Here is a 19,418-nt window from a genome sequence, read left to right as displayed (position 1 = left end):
CTCCGCGGCTTGCCGCCCCAAGCACGCACTTGGCGTGCTGGAGCCTGGAGCCACCCCTGCCTTCATGAACCTGAAAGGAAAGGAGAAGGGTTACCACATTAGCAGGATACTGAAATGCCCATGAGGGTTTTTTGGGAGGGGGGCATTTGTTCTACAGGACCATTCACATTCTACAGGTAATCCATGTGTAAAAATATAAAGATCAAAGCCCAGCTGGATCAAAATTCTGCACTAAGAACTTTGGTTTCTGTGGCACTTCAGTGCAACAGGCTGGAAATTCTGCCTCAGCTTTAAATTAACTTTTAAAAATAGTGGGTTTTGCTGAATGTAATACAAAAATTTATAATACAATCAATCTATTAACCCCTATGCTTTTATTTTGATGTTAAATGTTCACATTTATTTGACTCTGCCCCTGATTTTCAATATTCAGCATGTATCAGAGGGTAGCCGTGTTAGTCTGGATCTGTAAAAGCAGCAAAGAATCCTGTGGCACCTTATAGACTAACAGACGTTTTGGAGCATGAGCTTTCGTGGGTGAATACCCACTTCCTCAGATGCCGCATGTCACAGATATTCGCAATGAAAATATGTAGATGCACTATAGTGGTTGGCAGATTGTAAGATCTTCCTATATGTTTTATAATATTTTGAGTGCTATAGTAAAAATATTTTTAAACAGTATTTTATAATGCTGTCCTTTTAATGCTACTAACATATGGTAAAATTGAGACCTAAAATACCCTATATATATATATATATATGCTTCCTATATAGTATATAGATCCTGCAGGCCCCTCAGCCCATTTCTCATCTGAAGTTTTAGATGCCAAAAAAATTGTAATCAAATCCATTCTTCCTCATATGCTTTTGTCTAAGATGGCATTATATCAGTTCACATTTAGAAAGTTATCTTTGCAACCGTAAGTGCTAGAAATATTTTTTTAAAGTGAAAACTTTATTTTGCAGAATCTGGATTGTCAGATTATAAAGTATATTTGTGCCAACTGCATCTGATGACAAGTCCAATGTGCATAACTTTAAAAATATGTAAACATTCAAAAATTCAGAAGGATTTTTTAAAATTGTGAAAACCATAGACTTTTTGAATCCTTGCCATCTAAATAATTTGTCGTACACTTCTGAATTTTTTTTACTAGATTACATTAATCAATCAAAAAAACAGTCCATTGTCTACTTCAGCTAAAAACTATGAAGTGGTGACTACTGTCTCCACAATCAAATTGTTGACACACAGCATTTATTTGTATACTCTGTGTATGTGGACAACACAGTATTTCAACTCCAGTACTACACAAACAGGCACAGATCTTCCTTTGCTGTGAAACGATCCATCTTGCCCTGCATATTAGACAATATTTTTAAATACACTTATCAATGTCATACAGCACTTCAGTATCAATGAAAGCAAAAATGAAACGATCAGATTTGCAGAGTATATAAAAGGTTTGCTTCTCACCACAGTTAGATAAGTGCACTGATGCACTGGAGATTTTTTTTTATGTCATCATGATTTTGTATAGATGTGTCTGCATGAATAATACAGGAGATGCTAAACTCATTTTCCCCACTACTAGTCTTAAAAGAAATGGCTGGCTTTTTTTGAAATATGTTTACTTTGCTGGTATATTGAACTCTCCCAAAATTAATTTGTTTTCAGATAGAAAACATTCACACATCACTGGTATCTGTGTGGAGGAACATAACAGAAAATGTTATACAAGATGTGAGATTAAATATCTGATATTGCAAAACTGACAGAGTTCAATTTCACTTTGACAAAGTTTCCCCAAACTATACTATCAATTAACTTCAGCTAAACTTTGTATATGTTCATTAGATCACACACAGGTCACATAAGATCATATACTGATTAGAATGAAGTCAATGGCCAAACTTCCACTGATTTCAAAGGTGCAGGATCAGGCCCTCCAGTGTAGTCCTAAATAAGGATTATGCTCAATGTAAGCACTCACCTGCTCCTGAAGAACTTTAAGCCTGGCTTCTGTATGTGTTTGTTCTTCTTTTGCTTGCTGCAGTTCAGATTTTTTGTTATTTAATTCTTCCTGTATACTCAGCAATTGCTGAGTAGGCGAAAAGACTGTGATTAGTACCATCAGAATCTGAGCACTCTTAAATATTGTAAATCCTCACTGCAAGCAACATTTTTCACATTATTTCTATATTTATTATTGTTACTAAGTCTGTTGTGTCTAAGTTGAACAAGATGTAAATTACTTCCATCTGGATTTCCTTCCACTGCAGTACAACACAAGGAATGCATTTGTAAATGTGCCATTAAGCTATTTGTTACACTAAAGCACAAACACTTGGTAGAGTATATCATCCACAGAAGGACTGTGACATCCATCTGAACAACCACCTCATTTGTAGAAGTATATGCTGCGGTTTTAACAATACTAGGGTAAACACTACAGTACATGCATAATTCACAAGCACAGCCCTTTACTCTAATTAGTCACTGGCCCAAAGCCATTTCATTCAACGCAAAGCAATATTCTGGAAAGCATTTGCATTTAGTTGCCAAGAAGACTAAACATTTCATTTCTTCTCATTCTATGATGGTGATGTGTTATTAGATCAGCAAGACGGATGCCCTACAATCAATGCATCAGCCAAGAAAACTGCTGATGTGATCTGTCAAAACACAAAATGATGACCAAAAGATTATTTTTCTGCAGAGAATTTCTGAAACATAGAGACTTTTTTAAGGGCCTGGCTCCCCTCATCCTATTCAGTTGTAAGTCATGAACAGACACTGGGACTTGCCAGGAACTGGTCACTAGATTCAATTAATTCTGAAACTGGTTATGTATTTCTGTATAGAGAGGACAACTACTAGACCGGGGTAGGCAACCTATGGCACACGCACTGAAGGCAGCACGCAAGCTGATTTTCAGTGGCACTCACACTGCCCGGGTCCTGGCCACCGGTCCAGGGGATTCTGCATTTTGATTTAATTTTAAATAAATCTTTTTAAACATTTTAAAAACCTTATTTAATTTACATACCACAATAGTTTAGTTATATATTATAGACTTATAGAAAGAGACCTTCTAAAAATGTTAAAATATATTACTGGCACATGAAACTTTAAATTAGAGTGAATAAATCAGGGGTCGGCAACCTCTGGCACGTGGCTCACCAGGGTAAGCACCCTGGCGGGCCGGGCCAGTTTATGTACCTGCCATGTCAGTAGGTTTGGCGGACTGAACCTGGGTGTGGTTCGCTGTCCCAGGCCAATGGGGGTGGCGGGAAGTTGTGCTGTGTGAAACCTGCTTTTAGATCTGCATGGAAAGCATCAGGCTTGAGTAGGGATTGATACAGAATTCCTGATGTGGATGACTACCAGCTGGATGGATTAATTCAATGTTTTAAAGGTCTCTAACACTGCCATTACACACGCACCATTTTCCAATTAATTGTGCTCATTTTCCAGGGCGATTTAGAAAATCCAGAGCATCGTATTCCATCAAACTATGTATAGCCACATGAAACCAAACAAATAATAATCATTTATGAAACAGAATGTCCGGTTTCTTAACATGCTAAATAGCTTACACGTTTATACAAATTGGGCCATAACACATATCTAAACTGATTGACAAAGTTTGCATAGCAAGTGGAAGCAAATATCAAAAATGGTTTCAGTCCCATTGGTTCCTGGGCCAGACAGTCTACATAAACTTCTTCCTATTTTCAACCTCCCATGGCATTGTTGGGTCACCACAGCTAGATGGAAGTAAATTTTGATAAATCACCTTTTTATATTTCTGACTGCAATCTAAACTATAGCTAGGTTGCTTTAGTGCAGTGGTTCCCAAACTGTGGGCAACGTTCCCCTAGCGGGGCACGGAGAAATGTCCAAGGGGACACAGTGGGGCTCAGGCTAGACTCCATGGCAGGGTAGGGAGGGAGTGCCACCCAGCCCCGCTCTGCCCCCAGCTCCGCTCCAGCCGCATCTTTGACCCCAATCCCCCAGCCGCAGCTGCTGCCCTGGCTCCAGCTGTGACTTGACCGCTGACTCCCAGCCCCGACTCTCAGCCACCCAGCCCTTGTTTCTGGCCCCTGGCCCAGCCACAACTCTGCTCCCAGCCAGGGTGGGATATGGACACATTCCATTCCTGGGAAGCAGGGGATCCAAGAGGAAAAGTTTGGGCACCACTGCTTTAGTGGCTTCTCATTCCTAGGTTCTTTTGAAGCCTTGAAGCTATATATGTTTTAAGAATCACCAGCAGAAAATGCATCTGGGTCTGCTGAGTGTTCTGAGGCAGCTAATAAAGGTACCATAAACTTGCTGTGGTGAGAACATGGAGAAGGTGAGCACCTAGTTAACCTGTACATCACTGTTATTAAATATACACATTCATTACAGCTGCTTGGGAATTTTCTGTCGGAACATTTTTCTGTCAGAAAGTACCAATTCTGCAGGGCAAAGTCAAAATTCCAAAGAAAACCAGGCAGGTTTCTGACAGAGCCCTTCCTGCCACCTTACCCACCCCTCTAGCTCCATCTGGTGAGTTGCTGGGGAGCCTGGACTTCCTGACTCCTCAGTAGCCTGCTTGGTGGACTGAGTGGCACCTGAGAGCCTAGAAGACTTGGGAGCCCCAGCTTCCAGGCTTCTCAATAGCTTGGTTCCTTGCTTGGCTGGCTTCCTGGGCTGCTTTCCTGGAAGATTTGTTTGTTGCCATCTTGTGAAAAAAATGTGAACTTTCTTTTTCTTTTCTCTATAGAAAAAGAAGTTTTCAAAATCTCAGAATTTTTCATAAAATGGAAAATCCTGTTTTCGCTTGGCTCTAGTCCTTACATATTACACACAAATAACTATGCTAAAGAAACATTATTAGGGTTGCAAAGTCAAGTCCTCCAAAGTTAGGAAATGCCAGAATGGAGGTTTCCTGTGCAACCTTAATTCAATCCTCATGTGTATACAGATTACGACACATTCTAACTATATCAGGACATTTTTTCTCCAGAGGACCCCTGTCTCATTCTGCGTAGAGGATGGATGGTGCTCACTTAATGAGCAGCTATTTGATATTTGGTTTATCCTCACTGTTCAATGTGTAGCCATATGACTTATTTACCTCACACTAGTCAAACTCTGCTCTGAAAGCAGAATTATCCATTTCCTCATGGGCTTTTCCATGGTGCTCATCACTACATATGTGAGTGCTCCACAGACATTAATGGATTAATTTTCACAACACCCCTGAAAGGTGAGGGTGTAATATTATCCCCATTTTACAGACAGGGAATAGAGGCACAGATTAAGAGAAAAATCCACACATTTTTGGGTGCCTGAGATGCTTCGTGGGGGCACCTTACAACCACCTGCCCTTAGCGTGAGGAAGCCTTGTCTGTGCCTGCTGTGGGTCAACTCCCATACTCCACTGGGCATAGGCAACACAGGCCCTCCTCTCTCAGTCTCGCAGGCCCCACTGTCACTCTACAGATGAGCAACAGGCACACCCCATTCCTTGAATCCTCTGAGCATCTCCCTGGAGTGTCCAGCTCCTGGTCCACTGGATATTCATACTGATCACAGATTTGCTGCTTCCAAATAAACAGTAAACCCCAACGTTCCAGTCCATCCCAAATCACCCCCGTGCTTAACACACAGAACTTAGCAATAAGTTTGTAATTAAATCAAGCATAAATTTATTTAACAAAACATGGAGATTCAAGTAGTAGCAAGTAGAAGTATTGGAAACAAATGGTTACCTATGAAATAATAACATGCATTTTAGAGCATAGACTTAATCCACAAGATACTCTCACATCTTATAGAGTATTGCTCAACCAAAATCCTTGCTTTACAGGCTGGCTATGACATTCTTTCCATGACATACTGTCAGATTGCCTGAGTGAAAGATTCTGGGTGTTTCCTTACACCTCAAGATATACCATAACAATCTTTCTTCATAAGCACGACATCCCACTGCAGTTCGTTCACCCTGAAATCTTTCTCTTTTGTAGATTTTGCAATCTTTCATTCCACCCTGGCTTAGGATGCAAATAGGCATATATTGAGGCATACAAAACACAAATGACCAGACAGGGAGATAGGGGTCTGTTAACTTGAAAATGTTCCTTTCAGGCAGCAGGTATGATAAATCCTGGTGACTTGCCATAACTCCAAGACTTTAAGAATATAATTTTTAGTATAGATACAGAAGTCTTTAAGTATTATCTGTACATACAGTCCCAATGATTACAATGACCCAACAGGCTGCTGGCTCCCAGTACAGATCTCAGATGCCACACATCGGTTAACTATTATGCACATATCTGACCAGGGAGATCCTTTTAAAATCCTATGCACACCATTTGCCCTCTGCCAGTTGGCATAATAGGGTCCCTGGTCACAGTTCACTGTTTGAGAAGCACAGGGCCTTATTTTCTTTTTGCAGTATTTACACTATATATGATCGACGCACAGTTCCCATTGACTTTGGATGCAGCTGTGAGTACTAGGCAGTTCTGCAAATCAGATTCCAAGCTGTGCACCCAGTAAATGAAGAACACACAGTTAGTGACACTGTCTGACAAGTTTGGTGTACATCACTTACTCAGTAGGAGCCCTGTGCTAGAATCCAATTCTCCAGTGTGACATTCAGCTGCATAACCATAACACCATCCTTTCTCTTCCTGAAATCAGCTGTCTCATTCACTACACACCTTCCAACTAGAGCTGGGTGAAAGTTTTTGGCTGAAAATTCTTTTAATCAAAAAATGCAGATTCAGGTAACTTGAAACATTTTGTGAATTCATAGTGAAATTGCGGAATTCTTTTGGCTAAAAACAAATAATGTCTGAAAAAACTCCAAATGTGTTGCTTCAACATTTTTCCATTTGAAGTCACTTTTTGTTTAGAATTTTATGTAAAAAACTTTGCAAACAAGATGTTTTCTTTTGCTTTAAACAAAACATTTAGTTTGACACAAAATTAATTTATTTTAAAACTTTTTTTCAGCTTTGGAATGCTAGATTTTCCAATCTTAATGTTCTTTTAATGTAGTTTTTTTCTGTGTAATTTCTTTTTTTAATTTACTGACTAAAGAATTCACCATGTTGCATCATATTGATGCCAACACAGGTCATCAGTATGGTAGGACCTTGCAGATCCACTACACCAATCTCTACCACTTGAGCCAATGGAATAACTGATAGAAGTAGCAGGTTGTCATTCTCTGTGTGGACTCAGCACCAGAGGGCGTGGATGAGACATGCAGTTTGCCAGTGGTTTCACAGATATTTTCTGACAGCAGAGGAATGCTGGGACTCAGGAATCTTGGGTTCTTTTCTATGCTTTGGAAGAGAGTGTGTTCTACAGCAGTGGTTCTCAAAGCCAGTCCGCCACTTGTTCAGGAAAAGCCCCTGGTGGACCAGGCCGGTTTGTTTACCTGCTGCATCTGCAGGTTCAGCCGACTGTGACTCCCACTGGCCACAGTTCACTGTCCTAGGCCAATGGGGGCTGCTGGAAGTGGCGTGGGCTGAGGAATGTGCTGGCCACCACTTCCCGCAGCCCCCACTGGCCTGGAGCGGCGAACCGCGGCCAGTGGGAGCCGCGATTGGCCGAACATGTGGACGCAGCAGGTAAACAAACCAGCCTGGCTCACCAGGGGCTTTCCCCGACAAGCGGTGGACCAACTTTGAGAACCACTGTTCTAGAGTGCACAGGTGTCAAAAAAGGTTGTCAGAACTTTTTTAATTTTGCAAAACAACCCTTTTTCCTCTAGCCTCATTCTCAGAAAAGGTTAAACTGTTTTGACTGAAATTTTCTAAAATAATTCAACCTCAGGCAAAACACTCAGCATTCAAAATTTTAGCCTAAACAGCTGAAGTTTGGCAAAGTGATAAGCAACTGAAAACAGGGCCTGATAATGGGAAGGGCCAGGCAACCTTAATAATGTAACGTGGTGTTACCAGCCCTGCGTAAAATTATCAGTCATTTCATGAAGGTCCCAAGCAACTATGACAAAATAACAGTATTTAATTATTTTGAATTATTTTGCTTATCAAATTATTATGCTTATAAAAAATTGACATATAGATATTTCTTCTGTTCTTCAGTTTAATGTACAATTGCATTAACTTAAGGTAAAATTGGAATCCTTTTGTGTTTTTGTTTGTATTGCCTGTTCCTGGTATCTCCATTCCTCCTGCCCCTCTGATAGTCCCAATCCCCCAATTGTCTGATTCTCTGTTTACACTCACGTTATCTCCTCCTGCCATGTCTCAATGCTCGTTATACCCCGCCCTAAATTCACAGATTCCAAGACTAGAAGGGACCATTGTGATCATCTAGTCTGACCTCCTGTGTAACACAGTCCATAGAACTTCTCCCAAATAATTCCTAGAGCGTAACTTTCAGAAAAACATCCAGTCTTGATTTATAACTTGCCAGTGATGAAGAATCCATCATGACCCTGGGTAAATTGTTACAATGGCTTATTATTCTTACTGTCAAAAATGTACGACATTTCCAGTCCGAATTTGCCTAGTTTTGATTTCCAGCCCTTAATTCGTGTTATACCTTTCTCTGCTCAATTGAAAGAGCCCTTTACTAAATATTTGTTCCTCATGTAGATACTCACAAACTATAATCAATTGCATTTAGCACAGTCACCAAAGTCCTTGCTCATTTGTTCAACTATCGACTACTTCCAACCACTTTATCCCCAGTGTGAACATTTACTGAAGGTGCCTGGTTTTCCATAACTTTAATACTGTTCCTGCATTCTCTTCAATCAGCAATTCTGCAATTTTCTCAGTGAAAGTGGTCAGCCTTTCACGGACAAGATCTATTCCTTAAAAATCCATGACATGTATTGCTCATGGCTCTGTTATGCCTGAGATGTTTGCAGAGGCTTTATCCTCTACCAGTCACTGATTTGAAAGCTGCACAGGTGTACACGGAACAAAAATAATCATCTACAGATGGCTATTTGGTAGTCTATGAAAGATGAACTTCTGGAATAGGTCCAGGTCATCTGAGGAGCTATTGCCTTCAGACAGTGCTCTCTCCAGGAGTCAAAGACTAGAGGTCTGGTCTGACGCTAATTGTGTTGTGTTTCCCTTTTTAAGCTCCTCCCTCTGAGTCTGACCTCTCACAGCTCGAGTTGGGTGGGACCAACTGAGCCCACATAAACGCATTTCCTGTGTTTCCCAATGTGAGATTTGTATATCCCATCACAAGGAGTTTGCTTACATTACCACTGACTCTCCTGTATCTGCTTTATACATAATCAGAAAATTTCAATTTCCAGTGCTATTAATCTGGAATCATTCATGAGGACTAAAATAGCTGTTATCAAAGCAACCCTGCATATTGTAAGAGGTAGCTTTTTTTTTTTTTTTTTACACATTCCCTTATCTCCAATGCTGAACATCTTCCAGTAAAGTTCTGTATCACCCATATTGCACAGATTTCAAAAGTGCAGACAGCAAATTACCATCTTAAATCAATCTTCTCTTTTTCTGAAATATTAAATATAGAAGGCATTCTAGAAGCCAGCTGACTTACTCAGGCTGTGTGCAATGTGGTGCCAGCATGGCTAGGAATGCTAACTTCCATGCAAAACAGAATACCCCCAAACATATGAAAATCCCTAAAGGTAAAGCAATAGCTTTCTGTTTATCATCATTGCAAAGCCACTGAATACTTCCCCCAAGCCCTGCATTTACCAAAAAAAATACAGTCTGTAAAATATATTATATACATGCATATAGATGTATATGCATAAGTATACACCCCACCCCGCAAGGACAATGGACAAACTGTCCATAGTGAACGGCTCCACCATGAAAACATCTTTTTTAACCAGCTATCTAAATAGCCCAACAAGCACATACTAGAAATAGACCACAAGACCTTAGGTCATATTTTAGACTGTAAGGTTTTTAGGATATTAAAAAAGAACACCTGCAATTCCAATATATCTAGCTGTTATACCAGCAAATGCTTCTACTGTTGCTCTTTCAGCCACAATTTTGTTCAGTGCTGCTGGAAATGAAACACAAAATGATAATAAGAATTTAACTTTACTAAAAATTTAAGTACATTACACTTGCTATAATGAACATTTCTGACAAGGTAACTAAATTTGTTATAACAAGGTATTCATTATAGCATACCTTGTCCATTCAATTACCTGGGAGGGGATATGAGCTTTCCTCCCAGCCTCTGAAATGGCTGTAGCATTTCCACTGAACAGGATCTGTAGCAAACCAGTTAAATTAGACTACCAAACAGACATCAGAGGGTGACAGTTTTCAGTCACTAACAACCTAGGATCTGATCTAGCAATGTTTGCTCATGTGAATAGTTCTTATTTATGCATGAATGGAACTATTTCCCCTGGGGCGGACCTGAATCAGAGATCCAGGGGTGAAAGTCTCCCTGCCCCATCATGAACTCCATTAGCTATCCAGGCTAGCAATTTCTTTTTTTAAAAGCAAAACCCAGTCAAGTCAATTAAAAACTTTATTCTACACAAATAAAGAGAATTCAGAATCTGCAAAATGGAAAAGACCAAAAATCAGCAAGGGAAAATGTGTTTCAAGCTTCTTAGAGGCTATTCACAAACAATAGAAGAAAAGAAGAATGTAAACATTTCTTGGTAGAATTCTCCTTAGGTTAAAGAAAAAAATGAAGAAATGAAGGAACACACACACACAAACACGCATGCACGCACAATTTGTAGCCATCAAACCTATTAGCTCTATGGCTTAGCTGGAATATCAAGTTTCTACATTACTAAAACAGGATTTCATATCATAAATGGCCAGTGCATGGCAGCCTTGAATAATGGCAGCGCAACTTCCCATCTGAGCAAATATGCATTAGTAACAAGACACTGATGAGACCAGACAAATCACCAAGGAAACAAGAAAATGTGAAAGAAAAGTCAAAGGAGATGGCATCACGTGCTTTAGAAATGAGTTGTAAATGAAGCTAGCCACACTGCAGCATTTATATTAACATATGACCAGGCCTAATATGAGACTGGGCAAATTAAAAGGTAATTAATGAATTTTTAAAAATTACAATGAAGGGAAATCCAGCATATCAGCTAGGAGAAGGCTATGGCACTTAGCCCTCTTGTTCTCCAGCGCTGTCCACTTTACAGAATACATTAGGATCTCACTATCTGGGAGGCTGATGAGATTTGTAATGGAAGAAGGATCTAAATCCTGACCTGGCACAGCGCTGATTAAGAGCCCTTTGCATTCTCTGCTACCGGCTCCAGCTGGCCAGGGCTCCACCCTTAGCAGTGAACCTTGCTGGTCTTCTGACCAGGAACAAAGTGCACACTCAACATTTGCTGATGCTGCTAGTAGCAGCATGCATGTTAAGCTATGTTTTTGTATTTGGAGTGGGACAAGCATGCCTCCATAGGTAAGGGCATTAGGCAGGCCTACCTCTTGGTACATATTACTGTATTATATGCTGTCCTGCTGACATCTTGAGTGTGAAGGTCTCAATGCTGCACAGCAGAGGGCAGTGCTGAGCCTAAGACAGGCAGACAGGTGTGCGCGCGTGCGCGTGCACATGCACACACACACACACAGCATGAGAAATTAATCAGGCTTCAATTTTATACATTTGTTTTGTACTTAGAAGGGATGACAATTTCATTCTACAAAAGTAGAGCACTGAATAATATATATAAGTATGTCTATTTCTCCATGTGACCACAAATTGCATAAAACCACTTCTCCATAACCATAGCATGCTCACTTTTAATAAACCCACTTAGCTTTTAGATTTTCTTTTTCAAAAAGAAATATTTGACTGATGTTTAACATTAAAAAAATCTTACACATTGAGGCTAGAGAAACTACAGAGATTAATAGAAAGCTTTGAAGTTGGTGTAGATAAAAATTACTGATCTACTGTACTCTGCAAAGGTTTATGTTTTGAGCAGACTCAAATTTGCCATGAATTTTAATTTTATCATTCATCTTTAAAGAAATGAGTATTCACCACTAAGGCTGGGGTTTTCAGAAATGCTCAGCCTTGGCCTAACTTTGCTTCCGTTGACTTCATGGGAGCAGAATTAGGCCAACATCAAATGCTTTTGAAAATTCCACCCCAAAGCTAAGAAGAATGTAACCAGCCAGAGAGGTTTAGTGTTTAAGGATTTCCTGCAAGAGGGCTAGACTATAATCTTCACACAGACATCAGTCAGTGTGCTTTCTACTGAGGTATCTACCTTAGGCTTTTTTTCCTAAAATTCTCTACTGCTGTTGCCACCACTTCATGTCCATCACTGGTGGCAGCTGTCAGGGTACAAAGGCAGTTTAACCATGTGTTATCTAAGAACAGATCTAGATGACTTGGTAGTTAAAACCTCAATGGGGACTTATTTACACTAACACTTCCATTGCTGCTACGACTTGTGAAGCTGAACTGGTGATAGCTACGGTAGGAAATTTTAGGGGGAAACGCCCACAGTAAACAATCCCTTAGGTATGGGTTGCCACATTTGGAGGAAAACTCCAGTCTCCCATTCTGAGATAAAATACATAATTGTACTGTAAACCTAGTGGTGCACTTTATTAATAATAATAATTATTGTTTAAATATAAACAGCAGCAGGTAGGTATTTGATGGTAAACCTAATGGGATGTTAAAGGAAAGAGTGCTTAAGCATCCTTTGGCCTGGTCTACACCTAAAACTTAGGTTGACCTAGCTATGTCACTCAAGGTTGTGAAAAATTTCACACTCTGTACAATGCAGTTAGGTGGCTCTAACTCCCAATGTGTATGCAGCTAGGTGGACAGAAGAAATGTTCCATTGACCTAGCTACTTCCTCCTCAGGGAGTGGATTTACTACAGTGATGGAAAAACCCCTTCTGTTGTTGTAGTAAGTATTTACACTACAGTGATATAGCTGCAGTCAGGAGCGGCGCCAGGGTTTTTGGCTCCCTAGGCAGGGGTCCTTCCGCACTCCCAGTAGTTGGTGGCAATTCTGCGGCGGGGGGGGATCCTTCCACGCTCATGGTCTTCGGGGCACTTCGGTGGCGAGTCCCGGAGCGAGTGAAGGACCTGCCGCAGAATTGCCGCCGAAGACCTGGAGCGCGGAAGGACCCCCCGCTGCCGAATTGCTGCCGAGGGCAGCAAAATGCCGCCCCCCCCCCAATCCTGGAGCCCTAGGCAACCTCCTAGGTTGCTTAAATGGAAGCGCTGGCCCTGGCTGCAGTGCTGCATCTGTACAGATGTAGCCCTTGGAGAACAGACATACTGTTACTGGGCCCCTTCCTCCCCCTTCCCAGAAACAGGGTTACTTGTTTTCAGAATTCAAATGTCATTCAGTAATACCAAGTTTTTGCTAATGCTGTTGTTCTTTGTAAATTTATAGATCAAATTAAGATTCATACTCTGGAGAGCAATAAAAATATTTTCAACTTAATCACTCTAGTCTATTTATTCAGCAGGTAAAAAGTGAATATAAGGGTGATATTTTTTTCTTTCTTATTTACTCCCCTTTCTAATACTGCATTTTTAGAAGAAACAGTTAATCTTGATCACGTGTATGCTGGGCAACATGTTGAGTAAATATTTAGTGAGTACGGAGTGGAAGGATAAAACAGAATAAATAAGCCCTTCTGTAGTCAGGATATACTAATGAATATAATTCACAATAAGCCCCATCCACCTGACCACGCTAGGATTCTTAGCATTCATCTGTTGTAAGTATCTGTGACTTTTGACATTTGGGAAAGTTTGCATGTGAGTGAATGGAATGAATATGATTGAAGTTCATGGGAGTTTAGATAGTGGATCAACCACAAGGAAGAAGTGAAGAAAAAGATCTCAAATAGATTCATCCTACAAGTTACTGAACTCATCCCTGTGAAGAAATATGCTTTCAGGCCCCGCCCGCTGAAGTCAATGGGATCATGATGACAGGGCCAGCGCAACCCATTAGACGACTGGGCGCTAACATTTTGGGGGCGGCGACCGCAGCTGCTGGATCTTCGGCTGCCCCAGTTGTTAGCAGTATTTCGGAGGTGGGACCTTCCACTGCCTCTGTCAGGGGTGGGACCTTCTGCCGCCTCAGTCAGGGCGGTATTTAGGGGGCAGACCTTTGGCGGCCTAGGGTGCCAAAAAAGCTGGTGGCGCTCCTGCATGATGATATACAATTTCCCCTCCGCCTCTAGGTAAAAGACAATATTTTTCATTCCAACTATGATGGAGTCTGGCTTACATAATTTAACTCTGATAGAGCAACGTCTAGAAGAATAGTGTGGATTTTTCAAAAGCACTCAGCATTGGCCTAAACTCGGCTCCCATTAAAGTGAATGGTCAAACTCCAGTGCGCTCCAGCAAAGTTAGGTGAATGCTTTTGAAAATCCCACCAATAGTTATTACTATTTACATAATGATGGCATCCTTTATGATGAATGAAATGCACGTAATGGCAAGGTCCATAATCAACCAATTTACAGTGTAGGACCTAGTTCCTCTAAGGTATTTAGGTATCTAACTTCCATTGATTTCATCTAAGTACCTTTGAGGAAGAGCCTGAAACCTGACAAGTGTTGGGCACCTCCAGCTCCCAGTGACTTCAGTGGGAGATGCAGGATGCGCAGCAAAACAACCCAAATGCCCTGGCAAGTAGACGACGGTTCTGACTAAGAGCCGGGTTCAAACTGGCCATTTGTTATCACAGCACTTGCACTGTTTGAATTGTTTGCATTGTAAATAGCAGAACAAAGGTTCTTTTGCAGGCTAATCCCTTTGCTCTTAGTATTTTTAACTATGTTTTTGTGACATTTCCTTTGTTCAGTATGACTTCCCTGTGACTCTTCCTAAAGACGGCCAAGTCAAACCCTCAGTCCTGTTCTTCGTAAGTCTCAACTGAAACAATGTTCCCAAGGTAGTGTGAGGACACAGCACAAGGTCCACACTGTAGGACAGTCTACAGGCCAATGCTGTTAATAGTCTGATAAATAATTCTCTAAGGAATTCATAAAGTCATCTGGTATGCATTAAAAATTAACCAAAATGAGCTTCAGCATAACTCAGAATATATGTCATCTATAATCTCTATATGGTAAAAACCCATGTCATGTTGTCTGGGCATTTTCAATCATTTCATGTTAGGAAGGCAAGATTCAAATATACTTAGCACTGAGTGATTAACGTTCGATCCTAAAATATCTAACCTGTTCCCCAAAACAACACTGGAATAACATTCTGATAGCAAAATCTCTCTTATCATATAGTTTCCTTACGTCGTTTCCAGAAGTGAGATGCTCAAATACAGAGCAATTTGAAAAGGTATATATTTTGTGTGTGCATCCCCATACAGAAATACATGGAAGCTAACAATACCTATACAGTAATGACAAGTTAATTCAATTTCCATCTTAAGATCAGGTAAAGTGTACTTCATTTGTTACCATGGATACAAGACATTATTTCCATTTGTTTGAGACTTCATAGTGGGTATGAAATTAGATGGTGACACAAATTCATGGAGGGAGTTAACTCAAAAACACATAACTTCAATGCCTAAGCTGCTATTACACATTTTTCGACAACATAAATTGCTAGATTGCTATGACTGCCCATATGGTATACTTCATTAGCAAATATCTATGGGATTTTGCTGATAATGCTTTTGAGCAACAGAAGTGGTGAGAGAAGAGAAAATAATCACTCATTTCATCAGTCCTGGAAGTGTGCAAAAGAAACCTGAAAAATCACCAGATAATTAGAGTGCATTAAAAATACATCAGTGTTGCATTATTTGCTACTGTTTGGCACCAAGTCTGTGCACAGAAAATTCCTTGACACTCAAAATGCATCCATTTTCTCAGCCAGACCTGCTCTTCAACTGCAGCTCAAATCAATTATTCTTTAGTTTTCGAAGTGAGAGGGAGGAGGAGGTGGGATGCAGGGGGAAATGGGTGTGAATGGAAAGGAAGAAGGATGAGGAACACATTTTTTAATGTACAGGTAGGGCTCAGGAACTCGGTGGAAACCAGTTAATCTTGTCTTAAATTAAATATAATATATACAACAAGATAAAAGGGAATGAGGGAGGTCTTCTTGTTAAACCATTACTAGCCAAGACCTGGATGTGTGTTTAATATTTCATATAGAGCCTGATTTTAATAGGTGCTGTACACATGTTATGCTGATGGATTTCAATTGAAGCTGTCAATCTTCAGCATTTCTGAAAACCAAACTCAGACTCTATAGGTTCTACCTAAATGAGAGGCCAATTTCTAAATATTCCTGGATGAATCACAGGAAAAGTGTAAAGGTCGTGAGGTGTTACAAGTTCTACTAACAACTCAAACCCATCTACTCCAGTGTTTCTCAAACTGGAGTCACCACTTGTGTAGGGAAAGCCCCTGGCGGGCCAGGACAGTTTGTTTACCTGCCCCGTCCACAGGCTCGGCCAATCGCGGCTCCCACTGGCCATCGTTCGCTGCTCCAGGCCAATGGGAGCTGCTGGAAGCAGTGTGGGCCGAGGGACTTACTGACCAAGGCTGCCAGCAGCCCCCATTGACCTGCAGCGGCGAACTGTGGCCAGTGGGAGCTGTAATCAGCTGGACCTGCGAATGGGGCAGGTAAACAAACCGGCCCGGCCCACCGGGGCTTTCCCTACACAAGTGGTGACCCCAGTTTGAGAAACATTGATCTACTCAAACCTATTACAACTGTTCACAAAAGTGACCCAACTCAGCTCCATTCAGCTGTTGAACCTGCTAACAACTTCCCAACAAAACTCCCGATCTCTGCAATCCTCAGCATATCCTCAATCGGCTTCCCCGCAGCCCCTTTTCCAACTTCTTGAACCTTTTGTAATCCTCCCTCATAGGAAGTTGGTTGGCTTGATCCCAGATGCCAAACTAGCAAAAATTCGAAAACTCACATCAAAATGTCAAAGATTTAAAAAAACACGGAGGATGGGAAACTGCAGTTGCTGTGACACAGCTAGATAGTGGATACTAAACAATGGGTTTTCTCTTAACATGCTTGATTATCGATATTGATATCTAGCTGAAGTTTCAATACTAATTCAATTAGAATTCCACGGCCTGATTCTCTTGTGCCCTTGCTCCTCAGGTGACAATCTAAACCAGTGGCAAGTGAGTGTAAAAACACTACCACTTGGATTTGGTAGCAGCTTATATCCATTTGTATTGGTGTGAATGAGTACACAAAGTGCAGGGCAATGGAGAACAGGGACTAAGGCTCAGATTTAGCAAAGCATGTGTTCATGTGCTTAACATTAATGAAGTCAGCGACACTTAAGCATGTGCTTAAGTAAGGAAGAGATTATTCACATGCTTAAAGCATGTACTTAAGTGCTTGAAGGCCTAAGACACTTTAGCTTCTTTTTTTATACCTGAATTGGAAGAGCAACTAACGCCTAATTTGTTAATTCTCATATATTTTACTAAGAAATTATTCACTTAGCCACAAATTCTCCCAATATTGTAAAAGAAAGGTGAGATCTGGGTGTTCATGTACAGATCTGTACTGAAGCTCACTCCTGGTCAGAAGGCATAAATCTGGGGCCTCACAGTGACTACTAACTGCAATGTCACAGAGAGGGGATTTACGACTTCCAACAATAATATCAGAAGTGGGAGCTGATTAACATTTTGGAAACAGAAGAGACTTAGAAATAAAGGGCCAGTCTGTGGCTTTAAGCCACTGGCCACAGTAGAGGGGAAGTGGAGGTTTACTATATCAGCAGCAGCTTCTGGAGACATTATGTTTCACTCAGTTATAATAGGCCAGGGCCTCAGCTAGTGCAAGTCAATCTAGTGCCACTGACTTCAGTGGTGGCATGTCAATTTACACTTGCTGAGGACATGGACAAGTGTCTTTAGAAGTGTTGTGGGGGCATGGGCCACAGCAGCCCTTGCTACAGCCTTTGCAGTAGTACTGTGTTTTCTATCCCCTGAGCGCACTGCACAGCTCTGATGCTGTTTAAGGATGGTGGGGCTATGACCTATACCTGACCTGCTGCCTTTGGGGCACTGGCCATGATAGGTTGGAAAAGGCTTCTTAAACCCGCTACTTTCTTGCAGAGCTAGGCCAACCCATGCTGCAATCATGCCTCCGACCGCAGTGTAGACATCCCCTTTGTCAGCAGGTCTTTAATCCCTGTGGCCTGAGGCTGCCATCCTTATACACCCAAAACAGCCTGCAGAAATCAACAGGCATTTGAGTATGCAAAGAAATCATGGTAAGGTTCCTTAGCATCTTACAAAATCTGATTTTAGCAGTCCAAAAATTTGCAGTGCTTTTTTCCTAACCAAAAATGCTCCTTCTGCATATACATTACTGAGAAAAGACATTAAAAATTGACTCATCGTACCTGCTGCATGCCTTGCATTGTCTGCTGCAGGAATTTCAACTGTTGGTCCTTTGTGAGACTTTCTTCGGTGCGAAAGAGTTGTCCTTTCTCTTGTTTTAGAAGCTCCACTTCATTTCTGTAAGCATCCAGCTGCCATCGGAGGCTGTCATTCTCTTCCTTCAGTGCATAAGCTTGGGCTGTTAGAGCTATGAGAAAATGAACATGCCAAAAAAATCAATAAAAAATCAATATAGTGACTCATTTGCTGGCAGATAACATAGAGGGCATTGTTCAGACAAAAGGGGATGCAACATAAAGATATATAAAGTAAACACTCCACTCTTTGGTTTGGTCTAGAAAAATTAAATTGGTTAAAGCCTTAAGAACATTTGTAGAGCATTTTGGGTTTTACACAGCACACTAAGCCCAAACTCTGACTCAAGTTCATGCCCCAGCACCCCTTCCATCCACACAGAAATGAGTCTGACTTGGGTCAGGAAATCCTCTTGGCTGGGGCCTATGAACCCTGCTGGAGGGAGCGTCAGAGCCTGAGTCCCGCTGTGATGTGGGTCAGAGCCCAGGCACTTTGTAGTGTGGATGCAGCTCAAGTCTGAGTTGCCACTCTTGGGTCTGGAGAGTCCACCACACAGAGGAACATCTCTAACGGTCTGCTAATGGTTTACAAAGAGTCTAGCAGCTCATTAGAAATAGCAGGACTAATAAACTCTCACAGCTTCATTGGTTCAATTTCAACTGGTTTAGTGCCAGAGTGAACACAGACAAGCTGAAACGGTTCAACTAGTCCTCCCTATTAATGCCCCACAGTACACTAAGGGCTTGTCTAAAGGGGGACACTCAGGAAAGTTCATCCAAATTAAAGTGAGTTAGTTAAATTGCATTTAATTCCTGTGTGGAAAAGCCTTATTCTGAATCAAAATGTCCTAAATTCGATTTATCTTAATTCACTTCCCTGAGCGTTTCTGTTTAGTCAAGCCCTAAGTCGCCTTGTGAAATCTCCCAGGATGAACTACTTCTGG

General features: G+C 41.1%; 1 protein-coding gene across 5 annotated transcripts in view; it reads right to left on the bottom strand.

The window, feature by feature from the left end:
* Positions 1-19,418, bottom strand: part of ENOX1 (ecto-NOX disulfide-thiol exchanger 1) — a 543,507-nt gene that overhangs the window by 48,236 nt on the left and 475,853 nt on the right. For all 5 annotated transcript variants that reach the window (XM_030565681.1, XM_030565709.1, XM_030565691.1 and 2 more), the window contains 2 exons: positions 18,403-18,587; positions 1,998-2,105 (listed from right to left, as the gene is read on the bottom strand). In XM_030565681.1, coding sequence (XP_030421541.1) covers positions 1,998-2,105; positions 18,403-18,587 — 293 coding nt within the window. The remainder of the gene's footprint in view (positions 1-1,997; positions 2,106-18,402; positions 18,588-19,418) is intronic.

This window comes from Gopherus evgoodei, chromosome 1 (genome assembly GCF_007399415.2).
Source record: "Gopherus evgoodei ecotype Sinaloan lineage chromosome 1, rGopEvg1_v1.p, whole genome shotgun sequence".
Lineage (NCBI taxonomy): Eukaryota > Metazoa > Chordata > Testudines > Testudinidae > Gopherus > Gopherus evgoodei.
The sequence above is the reverse complement of the archived record's forward strand: the minus strand, read 5'-3'. Positions and strand labels throughout refer to the sequence as shown.